The sequence below is a fragment of the Myiozetetes cayanensis genome, unplaced genomic scaffold, assembly GCF_022539395.1.
Source record: "Myiozetetes cayanensis isolate MyiCay16 unplaced genomic scaffold, myiCay2020 scf9, whole genome shotgun sequence".
Taxonomy (NCBI): domain Eukaryota; kingdom Metazoa; phylum Chordata; class Aves; order Passeriformes; family Tyrannidae; genus Myiozetetes; species Myiozetetes cayanensis.
In genome coordinates, this window is record NW_026088185.1 from 6,816,161 (window position 1) to 6,833,610 (window position 17,450).

General features: G+C 49.6%; 2 protein-coding genes across 3 annotated transcripts; one reads left to right on the forward strand and one right to left on the reverse strand.

The window, feature by feature from the left end:
- Positions 1–7,597: 7,597 nt before the first annotated feature.
- Positions 7,598–13,032, forward strand: RAB17 (RAB17, member RAS oncogene family). The gene is made up of 6 exons (XM_050339870.1): positions 7,598–7,636; positions 10,401–10,560; positions 11,543–11,694; positions 12,137–12,262; positions 12,459–12,552; positions 12,920–13,032. Exons 1-6 carry the CDS (start codon positions 7,598–7,600, stop codon positions 13,030–13,032), a joined length of 684 nt encoding a protein of 227 aa, XP_050195827.1.
- A 1,194-nt stretch (positions 13,033–14,226) lies between these two features.
- On the reverse strand, positions 14,227–16,186 carry PRLH (prolactin releasing hormone). 2 transcript variants are annotated; one of them, XM_050340086.1, is made up of 3 exons: positions 15,670–16,186; positions 14,671–14,859; positions 14,227–14,398 (listed from the first exon to the last, which is right to left on the reverse strand). In XM_050340086.1, exons 2-3 carry the CDS (start codon positions 14,768–14,770, stop codon positions 14,241–14,243), a joined length of 258 nt encoding a protein of 85 aa, XP_050196043.1. In that variant the 5' UTR covers positions 14,771–14,859; positions 15,670–16,186; the 3' UTR covers positions 14,227–14,240. The 2 variants fall into 2 exon arrangements, with proteins under 2 accessions (XP_050196043.1, XP_050196042.1); XM_050340085.1 differs by having other exon boundaries at positions 14,656–14,859.
- Positions 16,187–17,450: the final 1,264 nt, after the last annotated feature.

The window sequence follows — 17,450 nt, forward strand, 5'->3', positions numbered from 1 at the left end:
CGCTTTACTTATTAGACATATGGCAGGAACCTCAGCACATCCCTGTTCCTCGAGGCTATTTAATTGTGACCTGTCAAGTGTAATTTCAAAGGTGTAAACAGTCTCACCTGTCTCTTCAAATGGTAGCAGGCAATGCTGTAGGGAAACCCTTCTTGTGGTTCACACTTGCATTCTTTATGTAATTTAATGCCACTATACTTCAAATGTTTATTGTAGTCCGTAGTTATTTTCCCACCTCAGTCTTTTACACATGCTAATGTTCACCATCACTTATCATCTGGGAGCTATTAATATTAGGCTTGTGTAATGTTTCCAGGCCAATCTCTGGAGTGTTTCAGTGACATTAATAATTAATATAGGAAGACTAGCATTTTAGAAGCCTGAAGCAGTTCAGGGCAGGCTTACAGTTTCAAGCCACAGTGTAAATGATTTCTCATCATTTCAACTCCACCAATCCTTAAAATATTTCGTAAATCTTTTTCTGTGAGGACCCCAATCTTTTTTTCATTAGCGAAGGCATAACCCTTCCTCCTTTCCAAACTGACAAAATGATCTTTGAATGCTCCACTGCAGTGGTGACAAACCTCGCCTATCTGATCACTATTGGGCTACCCTGGGTCTTCAGGAGTTCATCTTGCACCAGCTGATGACAGTACTGCACACACAAAAAAGGAGAAACAGCAAAGATCAGGACACTTAGAAAAAGCATTTCCTTTCCAAGCCAGGCCTCTGTGATTTAACTCCTTACCCATGTTTTCTGTGAGAACCATTATGCAAACAAGGGATTACACATTTTACAGCACAGTATGGCAAACAGTTTTGAGACCACCACTTGTTGTGGCCTCTGGATGGATTAATTATTTTGAATTTATTTTGTTTACCATGGTTTCAGATGTTCCTTTTTGAAACAAACAGGCTTTTAAACACAAAAGAGCCCCAGCTTATTTCTGAGGCTGCTGACAAATGCCAGGCTGGCTTGCTTAGCAAGAGGCAGCGTGCCCACCTCTCTCAAAGCTGGTCACGGGCTCCTCAGACCAACACACAAAGGATCAAAGCGAGACTCAAAGGCTCACAGCGAGAAGAGCTGCTCTGCAGGAGCCAATCAGACCACAGGTGGACTCTGGTCAGAGAGCTCAGTTATAACAACCCCAGCTAAACCAAAATAGTTCCATCCCAAAAGCAAGGCCTGCTATATATACTCACACACAAGGGACTGGTTCCTTTTGGAGCTGATGGTGCAGAGACAAGTTGTCTGTCCTATGGCTGGTCCAGGAGCCAAAATCATTTAGGCAAAGTCACAGCAAAAGCCACATTTCTATGACCATTGATTCTGCTCTCTACATGCCCGTCGCCAGCTGTCTAAATCTGGCCATAACCTCACTTCTGTCCAGCCAGAGCTCACAACAGACACAGTGTTGGCTTTGCAACAGCATCAAGACCACAGCTAACACTCTGCGAATGCCTGGCAATACAGAGGCAGCCCATCAGAACCTATAGAGAGAGCAGATTGCAGCAGCAGGGGCTTTACATCAGGTCAGCAGTGGCCTGTGTCCACTGTAGACTTTCAGCACAGCCCAGAGCCCTAAAGCCACCAGACCACAGCACAGGACAACAGCAGGATTCAGAGGCTGTCAAGTACTCCCCCCACACTTTCCAAAATGCCTGCTCACACACATGCACTACAGATAATTTGCTTTTCAAAAAACAAACGAGGATTTCCACCTAGTGAGCTATGAGAGTGGTTGCTAGGGAGCTCATCCTGCTTTAACCATGCTGCAGCGGCTTCAATCTGTGCAGGTGAAACTTTAAAGAAGCTCTGTGGTTTAAGCCAGAAAACTTTCACAAAACCTTTCCAAGGTAAGTAACTTTTTTTTATTTTTTTTGCTACTCCACATCCCCCAGCAGCAGGAAGAGGGAAAAAAAAACTACCTGAAAAGCTGCTTGTGCATTTGGACATAGTCTTCAGAGAGCAAGAGGCAAGGCAGGCAACAGTGCTCAGGGTGTGATCCAGGCAGCTGAAACACGCTCAGGTTTCTTGTCAGAGCAAACAAATTCAGGGGTGAGGTCACAGCCACCTGTCCCTGTGTGAGATGGTGCAGCAGCACTGCGATGTGAGCAGAAAACAAGAGCCTAGGGGTACCCGAGCACGCAGCACAAACAGTGCTCAGCTGAGCAGGGCTGCCAAGACCACAGTGTACTCTTGAAACAGGCTAAATAAGAAGTGGGAGTGTTTCAGATAAAAACTGACCCATCAGAAACAATTTCATGGTATGCAGGGATCTCTGAGGACCAAAAATGCTAAATTTGAGGCTAATTTCTGAGCAATATGCTCCAGCAGCGTGGAAGCCTTGATGGAGACCAGACCTCCCACGCTGGGCTGCCTACACAAGGCACACCAGGGAGCACATGTAAACTGTGAAGATGAGCCAAGTGGGAGAAACAAGTCAGGGGAGAAAAAAAAAGTCTTTCCACAGGCAGACAAGTGGCAAAGCTGAGGTTTCAGTCTCTGTTTTCAGCTTGAGGTAGTGCCCTTATTACCAAACTCTGCTGCCTTTCCATCCAACTGCTCTTCCTTAAGCAAGGGATGATTTACAGTGCTCACGTGGATGCTTCCTCACAGCAGGCACAGTCAGGAAGAACCAACTGCTACACAACCACTGGAAAAGAACCCTCTAGGAACTCCCAAACTGCTCCATAAAGATCTGTGTCTTTGTGCATCCTTTTACTCAGAGAAAGGGAGAAGGAGAGGTGTTCTGCCCCAAGTTATATAGCAGGCAGAGGCAGAAATACACAATTATTGGAATTATTCTTCTGTGTTTCATCTAGGAGTTTTATTTTGGCCTGCTCTGGCATTCCTGTACACTACTGACATACCAGCCTTTCCTTCACAGTTAAAAATGAAAGAAAAAGGCTGAGGTGGAGCAGGGGAGTAATGTCTACAAGAAGGTTACAGGTGCTCAAATGGTGCATTGCTGGACTGGAGTATTTGATCCAAACGTTTCCTGTAGCCAGACCTGTCCTGCAAATTCTCATGACATAATTACATCAGGCAAGCATAATATGAAATGCAATCCCTGGACCTCAGAAAAACAACCAGTGTCCAGGTTTTACCAGTAAAATTTATTTCAGGTGAGGAACCCTTCACTGCACAAGCACAGCTGAGCAAGGTGCACACCCAGCTTTGTGCAGGACACTGCAGGTGCTCTACCTATCCAGTTTTGATGCAGACACAGTCTCTATTTGCAAACTGCTCTACAGTGAAGGGGGTCTGACAGCATTCAGGACAGCAAGATATTCCCATGCTGAAGAAGTAGGCAAGCAGACAGATACAAAAAAAGTTCTGTCTTTCTGACATTACAACAGTGTTTCTTGCAAAGGTTCAGGTCCTGGTTGTTTGGAGACCACCCAAAACACTTCTGGCAGGAGACCTCAGTCTGTATCTCCTCTCACCTTCACTCACTGATGTCTGTCTGGATGCCCAGTGCAGAAATGAGACTTGTCTTAAATGGTAGATGAGCTGTGCCCTCTAGTGGAGTCTGACTCACCAGGAACTGGAGAAGAGCTTTCCAAGGGAAGATGACACAGCCCACACAAGGGACACATTCTCCTGGGCTCTGGAGGACTCTGAGCCGGGCCACAGCACTTTGTTCAGGCATCTCATTCCCACTATCTTCATTTATAAAAGCCCTTCACAAAGACCCTGAGGTCAGCTCAGTTGGTTAGATCATGGTGCCAATAACACCAAGGTCATGGTTTTGATCCCTGTGTGGGCCATTCACATAAGAGCTGGACTTGATGATCCTTGTGGGTCCCTTCCAACTCAGAATATTCTATGAAAGGCATCTGAGATGTGTCATCTGTTCAGGCAGAGGAGACTGGTATGAAAATAACAGAGCACAAGACGGGTGCTCATTGCAGCAGCACAAACTGGTAATCAAGTTTCTCTTAGCACCAACAAAGCAGTCCTGTCATAAGGCTTCAAAGCCTTCCAGCTTTTTTTTTCTACTAAAAATCAGATACTTAATTTAGGTGCATGATGATACTATAGCTTGTAGGTCCAAACCAGTGGTAAAGGTTCTTGCTGCAGCAATCCCAGCCTCAGGGCTCCATGCCCCCAGCCCTTCTAAATTGCTGAAACACCTTCCTAACCCTGTGCTGTGCCAGGGCAACTGTGCACAGGGTCAAAGATTCACACCAAAGAACTGACTGATGTAAAACCCTGGAAAAAAATAAGGCTTTAAGTCAGCTCATTTGGGAAACAAGTTATGGGAAAGGGAAGGGAGCACGTTAAACTGCTTTAGAGCTAAAGAAATTATACGAGCCTCAGGCAGTTTGGGTTTTTATAGGGTTTTTAGGAATCATCCTCAAAGGATCCCCAGATCCTGTTCTAGTGTCTGCAGTGCTGATGGGGTAAACACTTTCCTTCCCTCTGGCAAGAGGGTAAAATCTGCTCTCAGGCTTGAGTATATCCACCTCAAATTTTGCTCTGACAGTTTAAATCCATGCACACATTCCCAAATGAAGGGAAATGTTCCAATTTGGCTTGCAGACCAAAACCTCTTATGGTGATTCCACATGGTGGGGGCACTGCTCCTGTATGAAATCTGTGCAACTCTCAGGCATCTATACATGGCTTTTTACCGTAGAAATGGGAAGCAATTGAGTCACAGTGCTCAGGCCTTGGAAGTCACAAGACACATTTCTCATTTCAAAACTAGGCTGCTATTGTTTTTAAGCTTTCTTGTAGGACTTCTGCTTTTCACCCGGTTCCCTATAACTATTAGTCCCTATTAGGATTAGATTTTGTGAAGTCTGTTTCACTCCCAGATATCTTACTTGAAGGAAAGACACTGACTATGATGACAAGTGACAGAAATACAGAACTATCCTCATTTAGATATTTAATTATCATATCTTGCCATTTTCACTCCAGACCTGTTATCCCAATGCATTAACATGCTACGATTTCTCTCTTAAGATATTAAAGATTTAAAAAGAGCAGCCTTTTTCAAAACACTAAGCCCCAGCTGCCTGGGGTAAGTAATAAATAATGGCCAGTCTTCGTGAGCGAAGATCCGGGGAAGGTCTTTACACCTTCCAGCCTGCGCATTGGATTTTTTAGGTGAGACACAGTGTGCGTGGAACTGAGCCCACCCTTTAATCCTAAGGTTCATCTACCGGGGCCAAGCGAGCTTGGACGGTGGCAGCGAGGTCCTTAGGACGTAGATGGATTGCTTTAAGGGCTAACGAGCTCCATCTGCCCTGACCGGGAATCAAACCCGGGCCTCCGCGGTGACAGTGCCGTGCCCTTGCCACTAGACCACCAGGGGCTCCTCTGGGGTAAGTAGCTATTATTTTAATCAACAGGCAGTAAAATGCTCAGGTTTTGCTCACTTTGTACCTCCCAAGCTCTTCTGCAAGACAAGCGGGTGTGTCCTCTCACACCAAAAGTAAATCAGCCACGCTCCTGAAAACAATTCTCTTTTGCAATCCCAAGCCTAAATAACCTGAGCCCATACCTGGCACAGGACCAAAGCCAGATCTAACATGTGTCAGCAGAAATTGCTGTACTATAAAAACTCGGTTAAGGACAGATCCCTAGTACACGTCTCCGGCCGGCTCCGCACGCAGCCCTCCCTGGTCCTCAAACCTCTGTGGTGGAGTCCAAGGTGCTTTTCCTCCCCATTCCCCTGGTAACTAGGCTGGCCTTGGATGCCATGACATGGGGAAAAACCCACTCCCTCATTCATCTGTGCGTCTGTCCATCCACCCATCCACTGCCATGGGAAGGGGGGAGGGAAGGAGGTGGGGAGGGAGGGAGTACAGTGGGCATGGCCACCGGCTCCACTCCCTGTGACGGTAGCCTTGTGGTCCCGGTCTTGCCCGGCTCCCAGACTTTAGACCTGGCGTCAGGTCTAAGGTTCGCTCATCTCCCCTCGCCTCTCACCTTTGACACCACTCCCAGGTGGTTTCGTTTTCACCTGCCCTGGGCACCAAGAGGCTCGAACAGACGGATGGGGCCATCATCCCACCACACCTGACACCACAGACTGGACCTCTGGGAGGAGAGCAAGGCTTCAGGAAGGTAAAGGCATCCTTCACTGGGGGATTCTCCATGAGGCAGGCCCCAGCCCCAACCCACCATGTCCAAGGTGCCTTTCCCAGACCAGCGCCGGGACTCTCATCCTCCCACTAGGAAGCAGCCCCACACCCAAGGCACAAAGGTGCAGCCACTACAAAGGGTGGCACAGTCCTCAGTGAGTCTCTGCCCAAGAGAAGAGGTTTTAGGAAGCCCTCTGCCCCACCCCTCATCCTCTCAGGCAGCCGAGAGCTACTGCAAAGGTCTTAGCAGAGTGCTCGGTGTGTCCTACAGCCCAGGGCAGTCTCCATTTATTGCTGCTGCCATTTCCCAGCACAGTTAATGATCCTTTTTCTCTTACCCTTAGCTCTGAGGAGAGCTAATTGCCCTGAGAAATTGGCACTATGTAAATCTAACGGTGTTTACACCTTAAGTCTTTGCAGTTGGGATTTTTGTATCCCCTTGTAACCTTGGCTTAAGTGAATTTTCCAAGTGTCCATGCTCCCACACCAGCACTGCCAGGGCTGTAGCAGGTAGGAGAAGGCTCCCAAAAGCAGAGAATTGCTTTAAGCTGAATACTAAAAGTTAATTGGGGAGGTAAGTGCAAGACAACTGTCATGTGTGGGGGAAAAAATTAAGTATCCAAATGTGAAAGAACCTGAACTAACATGTCCAAAAATTGCAGGGTTAGATACTGCAGACAGACACAGTTAAGCATTGAAATCCTGTATTTTTATCAAGGAGCTCATTAACTGTGGTTTTGGTTCATTGCTGCATCCCCGCAGAAACTCAGCAAATGTCTTTAATTGTTTTAGGACCTCCCTAGAGCTCGTGGTTTAGAAAAGCTTAAACATCAATTAGACATCTTTACACTTAAATACATTAATTTCCCAGGAAGTTAAACAGTCTTAAATGAGACTTTTTGTTAACTTCATCCTCAAAAAGGTCTACATTACTTTTCCTTTTTTTTTTTTCCCACTACTTTCCTTTGGAAAAAAAAGGCTTAACCACCCTTCACAATAAATACACCAGGATCCCTCCACCCCAGATTAAAAATGCTGCAGAGACACTAATTTATTAAATGGTGAAAGCCAAGCCCTTGCTGTCACATTCTAGCACAAATATCTACCCTATCACCTCATGTTTCTCTCTTTATTACTATTCTTTCTGCTGATAAACAACGAGTTTGAAAGGGTACTCCTTAGAAAAAAATCCACTTTCCTGCTGATGCTAATCAACTCAGTCACCCTCATAAACATATTTGTCAGGTCCCTTCTTGGAAGTGGATGGTCCAAGTGCCATATCGCTGATCTGGCACTGCTGCCGCCGTACCTGGCAAACAGATCACCTTTAGGCTGATTTGCACTGGGCTCCATAGGGACACAGCTGATGAATGCCAGTCAGAGCTGGCCCAGGGGAAGGAGAGAGGAGACACTGAGACAGGGGAATGGGGTTGTCTGGCTGAGAACACGATTTCCTGGGTGCAGCAATGTTTAATCCTCTGTTAGGAAGTGAGAAATGGTCTGTGCCGTGGCCATTTGGCTACTTACCTTCAAGGTAAGTGTAAGATCAAGCAATCCTGCCCTGAATATCTGCTCCTAGACACAGCTGTCACAAAATATTAAGCTGTATCTGGAGGCTAAATCCACCAGCAGGATTTTTACAGTCCATTGAAGATAAATTGGTTTAACTCTGACTATACTGAATCTGAGCAGGTTCAGCTTTCCCTGCCCCTCAGCAGGGCCTCTAGGCACAAGGACAGGACTTGCAACACCTCAGCTGTTCCCCAAGCTGCCCCCCAAATTGCTGAGTTATTCTTTACCAGGATCAAAATAAAAACCACAAAATCCAGCATCTAAGCAGTTCCAATTCAGGTTACACCTCAGCCTTTGAAAGCCTGTGTGGAAGAATTTGCTAGAGCCATTTTACACCAAAGCATTGGTGACTTCTTCAGAGTTTCAGGTTCGTAATAAGATCAACCAAACTTATTCTAGTCATGGTGACAGAAACTTTCTAGCATGCACATGCACTCTGCTGGGGTTTAACTCACAGAAATTCACAGGGAAGTTTTTGTCAATATTTCTCCTGGATCTGCTCAGGGAAGTCAGCGAGGTTTCCACATGAACAGTAAGCCTGTGTTTCCTCAGCAGCACAGACACTGGCTGAAAGGACAGGGATGATGTTTGCTGTGACATCCACATCTGGAGCAGGTGTTGGTGACTCTGCCAGAACAGCATCCTGGAATTTCTGGAGCTGACTTTAACCCTAAGCCAAGTCTTACTGACAGTCTCTTCCCTAAGGAGGAAAGCAGCCACAGAAGGTGACTATGAACCACATGAGATATCTGAATGCTCTTCCTGTAGTCCCTTATCCAGCAAGTGCAGGTTTTTACTCTGTACACTCCAACAAAAAAAAAAAAGGAAAAAACCAAAACTAAGAAAAAAAAAAAAAAACACAAACAAAAAATTAACAAAACCACCACCATTTTCCCCTGTTCTCCATTGAACCAGAAACAATAAAGCCACTTGTTTTGCTTCCCTGTCATTCTCCTTGGGTGGAAATTGTTTAAAATGAGCTTTGACAAAACTCATTGCAGTAAATCTCAGCTGAGTTTTGTTCCAGCATCAACTCAACCTTTTGACGTTGAACAGAGAGCAGCAGAGGGGAATGACGAGAATCTGAGTTTAATATGGATAATCTTGGGTGGTCTTCAAGCAGCTTCTTGCTTCCTTAGAGAGTTTTATGGCTTATCAGCGACAGTAACTGCCCAGAATGGATGGCAGTCTTATTTTCAGCCTACAAAGAGGCAAGTGTATGTGATCAATACCACAAGGAGCACATTTATGCTGTGTTGCAAGGTTTATCTTTTTCCAGCTTAAATAATATTACCCACCCCTGACTAGCTGTCCTGCACAAACTACAGTCCTGCTCTTCATCACAGGGGCTGTATGAGCTGGGGAAGATGGTGTTACCTGTGTGGGTTTTTTTAAGGGAATTAAAGCCCATCTAACTGACCAGGAAAGCTATTTGGATCTAAAGATACAGACCCGAGTTCAGCCAACCGAGGAATGCTTTTAAGGACAGCCTTAATGAAGAATTAAAGGTCTGGAGCCTGCAGGGGAAGGACAGGCAAAATAAAGGAGACACGTGGGACGAGCAGCTTGCAGGAACAAGGGGCTTTTGTCAGGGAAGGGAGTTGCAGAGACCTTCCCAGGGAAGCACCCCATTCCAGCAGTGTTCACCTCAGCATCCTGTTAACTTCAACACCCCATGAGCCTTCAACTTCAGGCTCTGCATGAACTTCCTTCTCTCAATTATAACTGTTCATATGAGTATTTTTGGAGGAGGAGTTCTGTAAGGAGGAACCAAGGCAAACCAGGACAGTGTTATTTGCTGCCCTGTGCTGGCAGTTCTCACCAAGAGCAGGGCACTGTCGCTTCCTTGACCTCAAGGCTGGGAGAAGGGGACACATACCACCCAGGAGGACTCACACTCACCATCCTCTTCCCAGGGTATGGACAAAATTCTACAGCAGCTTTCTCAGAATCAGGTTTGAGATAACCACTGTTATTATGGTCTGTTTCCCTGCCATCCCTTGGCACAGTGTAGCTCCATCCAGAGCAGTGCAGAGTCATGCTCTGTGCTGACACAGTCATAAAGTGTGAGACTTCATGGGCTTGGTGTGTCTGGGCATTCTCTACCATGGTGCCATCTGCTTTGTGTGCTGCTGTCCTCAGGGGTGCTTGAGCCAGGTCCTCTTGCTCCTGCTTTTTCAAGCAACTTGCTGACTCAGAGCAGTGCTGCCACAAAGCCCATCAAACCCCAGGTGCTCAGCCATTCCCTGGGCAGTGTCCTTAGCAAGCTGGCACTACCATCACCTCCATACCTGAATTGGGCTTTCCTGGTATAACTTCTAACCAGCACCCACAATAAATGTAGAACATCAGCCTAAACTCTTCAGCAGGACTTTGGGGAGGAAGGTGTGCTCTAGAGCAAGGCACAGCCATGAGTGATGTCCCTCTGCCATTAACTTCCCCCAGCGTGTCCTCTCAAAGAAGACCCACCAAATTCAATCTCCTTGTCTACATCCAAGAAGGCTTGTTGCATTGATTGTTCCTTCCTAAAGATCCCCACCTTCTGGTCATAACTGACAGTGGCAGATGCTTTGATGCATTAGATTTGATTCAGGTTATTAATAACTTTATTCCAGCCTATTTCGAGGTTAAACCCCACCTGTCCCTCTGGCACCAGTCAGGACCTGATGGAGGAGGCTGGGATCAGCTGCAGATGTACACTGAACAGAGTTGGTTTCCTTGCACAGGGCACAGCACAGGAAACGATGCCAGGCACCTCTATGGAGGGGAGTCATCCCACCTACACGTACAAGGTGGTTCTGCTGGGCAGCATGTCGGTGGGGAAGTCAAGCCTGGCCTACCGATACGTGAAAAATGACTTCAGGGAGATCCTGCCAACCGTGGGCTGTGAGTGAGTGGTTTCAATTGCTTGATGGCTCTGGACAAAGAGACCAGGCCTGATGCACTTGCTTGAAGCAGGATGGGATGGAGAAGAGCTGGTTGGTACATCTCATAGTAGCGCAGATCCACTTTTGAACATGATACAGACCTGCCCAAGAGCCAGACCTTCCCCTTCACATCTCTGCAAACCATTTTCTCAGCACCAGGCTGTAAGCAAAGCCACAAAATATATCACACAAGTACGGCTTAGTGCTGCTTTTTAGAGGCAGATGAGCAGCAAAATGAGTGAAACCTGGAATTCAAACTGTACAGTCCATCTGCTCTTTTCACGCTTGGCCTGTGCTGCCCTCCCAGCTATTAAGACACCCCAGGAGGGTCTCATAGAATGGTTTGCATTGGAGGGGACCTTAAAGATAATCTAGTTTCAATCTCCCCTGCCTAAGTCCTACAGCATCTAGACATTACAGATGTTCATTTTACATGACGTGCCTGGCTTTTGCCCTAAAAAGGCACAGCTGGCACAGAGGCTGCAGTCCCACCTGTACCTGCAGAGCTGGTGGAGGAGACCAAAGTACTGTGGAACTTCTCCCCATTTCTCTGCCTTGGCTCTGGCTGGTCTATAGGCAGCCCTCTGCTCCCTGGGAACAGGGATGGAGGCTCACCCTTTCAGTGGATATTCCTATTCACAGCTCTCACAGGTCTGACCCACCAGGAAGGTGGTGATGTCTCTCTGTCTGGGATCTGTTCCACAAAGCTCAGAACTGTCTGACATCAAACCTGGTGTCCACCTAAGTCTGCTGTTAGGAAGGACCCTTGGCCTTGCAGAACATTATCCCATCAGCAGTGCCAGTGATCATGAGAAACCCACCCCAACTTCGTGCATTAGAACATTGTTACCAATCCTCGGGATGGGTTTGACCTCACAGCATCAGACCTGAGCTATCTCCTGTTACTGCAAGTGAACGTGCACTCTGCATCTTGCTTGCAGGCTCCTTCTTCACACACACACTCAACCTGGAGGAAGCCACCGTCAAGTTTGAGATCTGGGACACGGCAGGCCAGGAGAAGTACCAAAGTGTCTGCCACCTCTACTACCGGAACGCCCACGCTGCTCTCCTCGTTTATGACATTGCTAAGAAGGTAAGGCAGGGGATGCTCATCCCATCCACGCTGGAACTGTGCCGTGCCATGCCATGCTGCAGCACAGTGGTGGGGCAGAGATGTCCAGATGATGGTGTTTGTCCTTGGCAGAGCAGAAAGCGGTACATGAGCACCACCTGAGAAGGTGAACATTCCCCCTGGGACTTGCCAGGGGCTCTCCCTGCCCATGCAGGACCATGCCACCACCCTGGGATGGTGCTACCATTCTGCTACCATGCCTAAAGGGTGCATCCCATCCATGGTTGATTTATCCCTAAAGGTGTTTGAGAGCTGATGAGCTGTTTCTCTGAGAGAGGGCAATCATAACCTACCCACCACACCTCTTCCACCTGTGGTTTGGTGCCACCCATCCAGCTTTGTCTAAAACAAAGGGACTAAATCAAAACCAGATCACTGAGTGGTTTTGTCTCCGTCTCTCCAGGAAACACTCAAGAAAGCAAAGCTGTGGCTAGAGGAGCTGGAAAAGAAATTCCTTCCCTATGAAATTGTCATTGCTTTGGTGGGCAACAAAACAGACCTTGCTGCTGAGCGAGAGGTCACCACTGAGGTGAGTGCCTGTGGTTCCCTCATCACCCCCTCACCAGCAAGCACTGGGATATGCCCAAGGAAAGCCAAAAGTTCAAAAGGTTTTCAGACACCTCCAAAGTCCCCATACAATTACTGACCCACCATGAAATGCCACCATAACCAAAAAAGCAGCCCTGGAAGAGGCTGGGGTAATAACTCTGCTTGTCTCCACTTAGGAGGGGGCAGAGTTTGCACGAACAAAAGGCCTCCTGTTCATGGAGACATCTGCAAAATCCAACCATCAAGTAAATGATATCTTCATGGCCATAGGTGAGTGATGTGATGGCTCTAGATGAGAGCAGAAGCAGATGAACCACGTCCCCAAGCCCCTGCAGAGCTGACCCCCTGCATTGCTCCTGCTTGCCACTGAGATCTTCCCAGCCAATCCAGCCTGTGCTACCCCTTCAGGCAGAAGGATGGACAGATCCATCCCAGGATACGCCAGCATCAGAGATGGCTTTCAGGCCTTCTTCCAAAACCACAATTTTATTTTGCTTTAGTATCCAATCTAGGTGGAATGGTGTCCTCAGCTTAGGGGAACTCTGGGATGGTCCCCTGGGGTGGGAGGGGGTGGCCATTGCATCCCACACCACCAGCAGGAGAAAAGAACCCTTTCTTGCCTTGTGTTTCCTCCTAGTCCAAGAGCTCCTGTGGCGGGAAAAAGAGAAGGCACCTGCCCCATCCCCACACGGGAGATCAACAGTCGACCTGCAGCAGGGCACAACAAAGAGGAGGTGCTGCTGGTTCTGAGGACGTGCAGCTCTGGACCTCAGCCATGACTGGATGAAGTCTCCAGGAAGAGCAGTGACAAAGCAGTGGGGATTCAGAATTAGCTCAGCCTGACCATCCTGCCCCTCAAAGCGAGTTCAGAGCCCATGCCAGGTGCACAGGGTCTCTTCAACCCTCTAGCACTGCCTTCATCCGAGAGATAAAGCACAGGGTTTTCTTCCACCAAGCTTCCACTTCCAGAGAAGAGCACGACCTGGCAGCAACAATACCACCAACCCTGACTGGTGACATGCCCCCACCCCAGCTGCACATCACCTCTTCCATCTCCCTTCCCATCTGAAAAGGGAGGGTTTAACTTGCCAGAGCAAAGCAGGTGCATTCCAGGGGCTTTACACTCAGGCTGCAAATAAAAAGAATATTGCCCTAAAGGTGTGTTGTTTTTTCCCTGTCCTGGGTGTCAGCCTGCACGTGGGGAAGCTTAGAGGTAGCAGGACCAGAGCCAGTGTTCCCTCCCCCCCATGTGACCCATAGCGGGTCACAGCCCATCCTTGGGAGAAATCACAGATTTACTGCCAACATAAGAGCCAGAACAGGCCTAAACGACTGGTGTCCCAGTATCCCGTGCCTTGCAGGGCTTCCCCTTTGCATATTAAAAGTTAGATATGGGAACTCACCTCGGCTGGAAAAGGAGGAAAAAAACCACCTGTGCTCTGTCCAAAGGCAGCAGCACTCACCCTGTCTGCAGGGCAGTAACCTCCGAGGTTTTGGGGCATGGCCTAACCGCAATGCAGCAGGGCAGCAAACACCCTTAAAGGTCTTCTCCATGCAGGGGAGGTTATCTTGCCCCTGAGTACCAACCACTCCAGGACCCCTCACTAGCCAGGACACCCACCTGCGGTGCTTTCCCAGGGCTGAACCATCCCGGAGCAGGACAAGAGCTTCTCCTCAGCAAAAGGGAAGATTTGCTCCGTCCCCTCGCCTAAATCCCCTTTGTTAGGGCAGCTGGGAGACATTAGGTGCTAATTGCCGCTCCTGCACCCCATTTGCTCCCTCCCCTTCCCAAAATTAACCCTTCCCTCCCCAAACCACACTAGACCCTCAATGCTGAACCATGACTAGACCAGCAAATTTCAGGGTCACACTCCCCACATCCCCCCCTGCTGCGTTTTGGAACAGAAACGCTGGGACACGGGCATGAGAGGAGAAGGGGTTTTATTGTCAGCTTCAGTTCAAGGGTTCCGCTCCTCCCGGGGAGGGTGGGGGGCTGCACAGGGTCGCTGCCGGCCCCCCATGGGGTGGGTGCCCTCGCCCAGGGTTTGCCGCCTCCCAAACCTCCCCACCGGCCTGATCCCGCGTCCCGTGTACCAGGAGGGGTCGATGTCTGGGTCTGCAAGGGAAAACCCGAGGAATCATCAGGGGGTGATGGGGGAGAGGACAGGGTGTTTCACCCATGGGTAGGGGGATAAGAACGCACGAGGAGCAGGAAAGGGGGAAAAGAGGGATAAAAGCTCTTACAAAGGCTGTTTCAAAGCAAACCTTTGCTTCTGCATCGTTACACCCCCTCCTAAATCCCAAAAATGCAGCTGAGTCTGGGGACGCAGAGGGGGCTGGAAGCAGGGGGTTGACCAGGGGGGAGTCCCTTACTCATGTTCTCCTTACTCCTGATTTCCATGGAGCGCTCGAGGATGCGGCCGTGGGCGACGGGCAAGGTCAGGCAGGCGAGCAGCAGGCACAGGAGGCAGGTGGCCCCCAGCTTCATCCCCAGCACTTTGCGGCCGCAGTGGCTCAGCTCCGAAGTCTCCTGGTCCCCGGCACTTCACGCCACAAACACGACGGCCTCCGATGCGGCTGCAGGAGGGAAGGGATTTTTGGCTGTTGATGTGTGTCCTTATCACAGCATCTCTGGGCACGCAGCGATGCAAAGGGCTTAGGAGAGCTGGATCACAACATGGGACTTTTCCTGGGGCTGATACCTCTGGGGAAAGTATCGCCTCCAAACATGAATTGTGCAAACCTGATGTTCATTAAAACAGTTTTGGTCCTAGCCTAGTGCCTTGGGTCAGGCCTGACACAGTTCATCGTTTCTTCTCTGGAACCCCCGGTGCCCCATGGGACCCAAAACAGCCTGGGTGACGGGGAGAGGAGCCACCACCGAAGTGCAGGGCTGGCTGCACCAAAGGCTGCAGAGCCTCAAACGAGGTTTGCTGCTGGGTGACGGATGGAGGGACCACGGCCACCTCTGCACCCTGGGCACTCACCCCTGGACTCGGCTGCCGAAGTAGAAACCTGGGAACACACTGTAACCTGCTCCAGGGCACTGAGGTGATGAGCAGGAGCGTGCACGGCTGAGCGATGGGCTTGATTTCTGCCAGGGCGAGGGGTGCAGAAGCGGGAGAGGTGGGTGAGGCAGGACACGGCGAGGGTGTGGCGGCAGCTTTATTTGCAGGGACTTTTGCAGAGGAAAAGTTTTCAGCGTGCTGTGCAGGAGGCAGACTGCTGGGAGCTCAGGTTTGCTGCGACCACCACATTTTTGAAACCCTCCAGCCCGGCCCTTCGGAGACAGACGCAAGGACAGACACACGGGGAGGCAAAGCAGCGCTCAAAAGCATCACGAGAGGGAGAGAAAAGCGTGGCTCCCGCCGCCGGGGCTGCACTTACCGTGGCGTGGCGAGGCGAGGTGCCCGGCTGCCGTCCTGCTGAGCCAAGTGGCTACTGTCTGAGCGGGAGGCCCCTCCGGTCGCTGTTTTTATGGCCGGTTTCGTGCTGATGTCAGAGGCGAGTCCTGGCGGGGACCGAGCCAGGCAGGGCATCTCCCCTCCCCGCTGTCCCCTCTCATCAAATCAGCACGGGGATTTTCATGACTCAGAAGGGACCAGCATTTTATCTTCCGCTGACTGAGGAAGATAGTTAGGGAATATGTTAATCCCTGTCCTCGACCCGGGGTTATTTCGAACAACATCACCCACCCAGAGCCCACTCCAGAGCGGGAGGGTCTGTGGTTGATGCTGCCCTGAAAGCTGAGTTACCAGTGCAACTCCACCACAGGATTCATACTGGGTACCTTTCTCCATCACTTTCCCTCCCCCAAAAAAGCTGCTTTAAGGAAACTAGAGCATTAAATACAGAGAATAGGGGAAGGCAACTTGCTGGGGTACACGGGTTGTCAGAAATGGGTTTGTCCTCATGGCATGGGGGCTTCAAATCCCCTGCTTCCCCCTCCCCCTCCCCCCCTTCCTTTTTTAAATGGGTTTAAACGATTTCTGATTATGTTTGTTCTGCTGGATGTGACACTGAAGGAACCAGCTCGTGTCCCGAGCACAGAGGGTTTAGTTGGTATCCCCAGGCAAAACTGGGGCCATAGACATCCTGAAACAGGGACACAACTGTGTTGGCAGGATGGTGAAGACACCATTGCTAGTGGGGTGAGGGCAGGAGGCAGGTCTCTGTCTGCCACCCCGCGTTGCCCTGGGACAGATCTCTGTCTCATGGCTATCAGCTCCAGTACCTGAGCACAGCAGTGTTGGGGACAGGTGACAGGAGCAGCAAGGGACACAGGGTGATTGCCACAGAGGTGCAGGAAAGGCAGGGAAAGGGCTAAAGAGAGACAACCCCCCCCGACTTTCAGCCATGGAAACCCACACCCTAGGCTCAGCAGGTCTACCCCAAGTTTGCTGCTATGATTTAATACAGATTTAAAGCAACCCCTCAATGTGGGCTTGTGTTTCTTGTGGCTTCAGTTGCCAGATTTGATTCAGGGTATCCATGCCAAGTCAGAGCAGTGCATTTATTTCAGGATCAGCCCCTCCTTACCGTGCATCCCCTTTGCCCACCTGGCTTGACCACTGGGTACCACTGACCCACAGTCTTCACACCTGTGGCTCTGTGACCAGTATCTGACTAGTCATATTGCCATCCTGATCAGAACCATCTGCCTCCATTCTGCTTCAGTGCTGCTGATTCAACTCCTGTCTGCTTCACCCATATAGTTTGAAAGCAAGGTCTGCACAGATTGATTAAAGGAAAGGATGGACATGGACCTGCTGAAGTGAGTCCAGAGGAGGCCACGAAAATGCTTCAAGGGCTAGAGCCCCTCTGCTCTAGAGACAGGCTGGGAGAGCTAGGGGTGCTCAGCCAGGAGAAGAGAAGGCTCTGGGGAGATCTTACAGCACCTTCCAGTGCCTAAAGGGACTCCAGGAGAGCTGGGAAGGGACTTTGGACAAGGGCCTGGAGGGACAGGAAAAGGGGGAATGGCTTCCAACTACCAGAGCATGGGGTTAAATGGGATATTAGGAAGGAATTCTTCTCTGTGAGGGTGGGGAGGCCCTGGTACAGGTTGCTTAGAGAAGCTGTGGCTGCCCCATCCCTGGAAATGTTCAAGGGCAGGTTGGATGGGCCTTGGAGCAACCTGCTTTAGTGGAAGGTGTCCCTGCCCATGGTAG

What these genes read in the sequence shown, in the direction of transcription:
- RAB17 (XM_050339870.1), top strand. Translation starts at nt 7,598, where the DNA reads ATGGTCTGTGCCGTGGCCATTTGGCTACTTACCTTCAAG. An exon ending in AGCGAGAGGTCACCACTGAG is followed by an intron (nt 12,263 to 12,458) that starts GTGAGTGCCTGT and finishes GTCTCCACTTAG; the next exon opens with GAGGGGGCAGAGTTTGCACG. An exon ending in TGATATCTTCATGGCCATAG is followed by an intron (nt 12,553 to 12,919) that starts GTGAGTGATGTG and finishes GTTTCCTCCTAG; the next exon opens with TCCAAGAGCTCCTGTGGCGG.
- PRLH (XM_050340085.1), bottom strand. Translation starts at nt 14,770, where the DNA reads ATGAAGCTGGGGGCCACCTGCCTCCTGTGCCTGCTGCTCGCCTGCCTG. An exon ending in CAGGAGTAAGGAGAACATGA is followed by an intron (nt 14,399 to 14,655) that starts GTAAGGGACTCC and finishes TTTCCCTTGCAG; the next exon opens with ACCCAGACATCGACCCCTCC.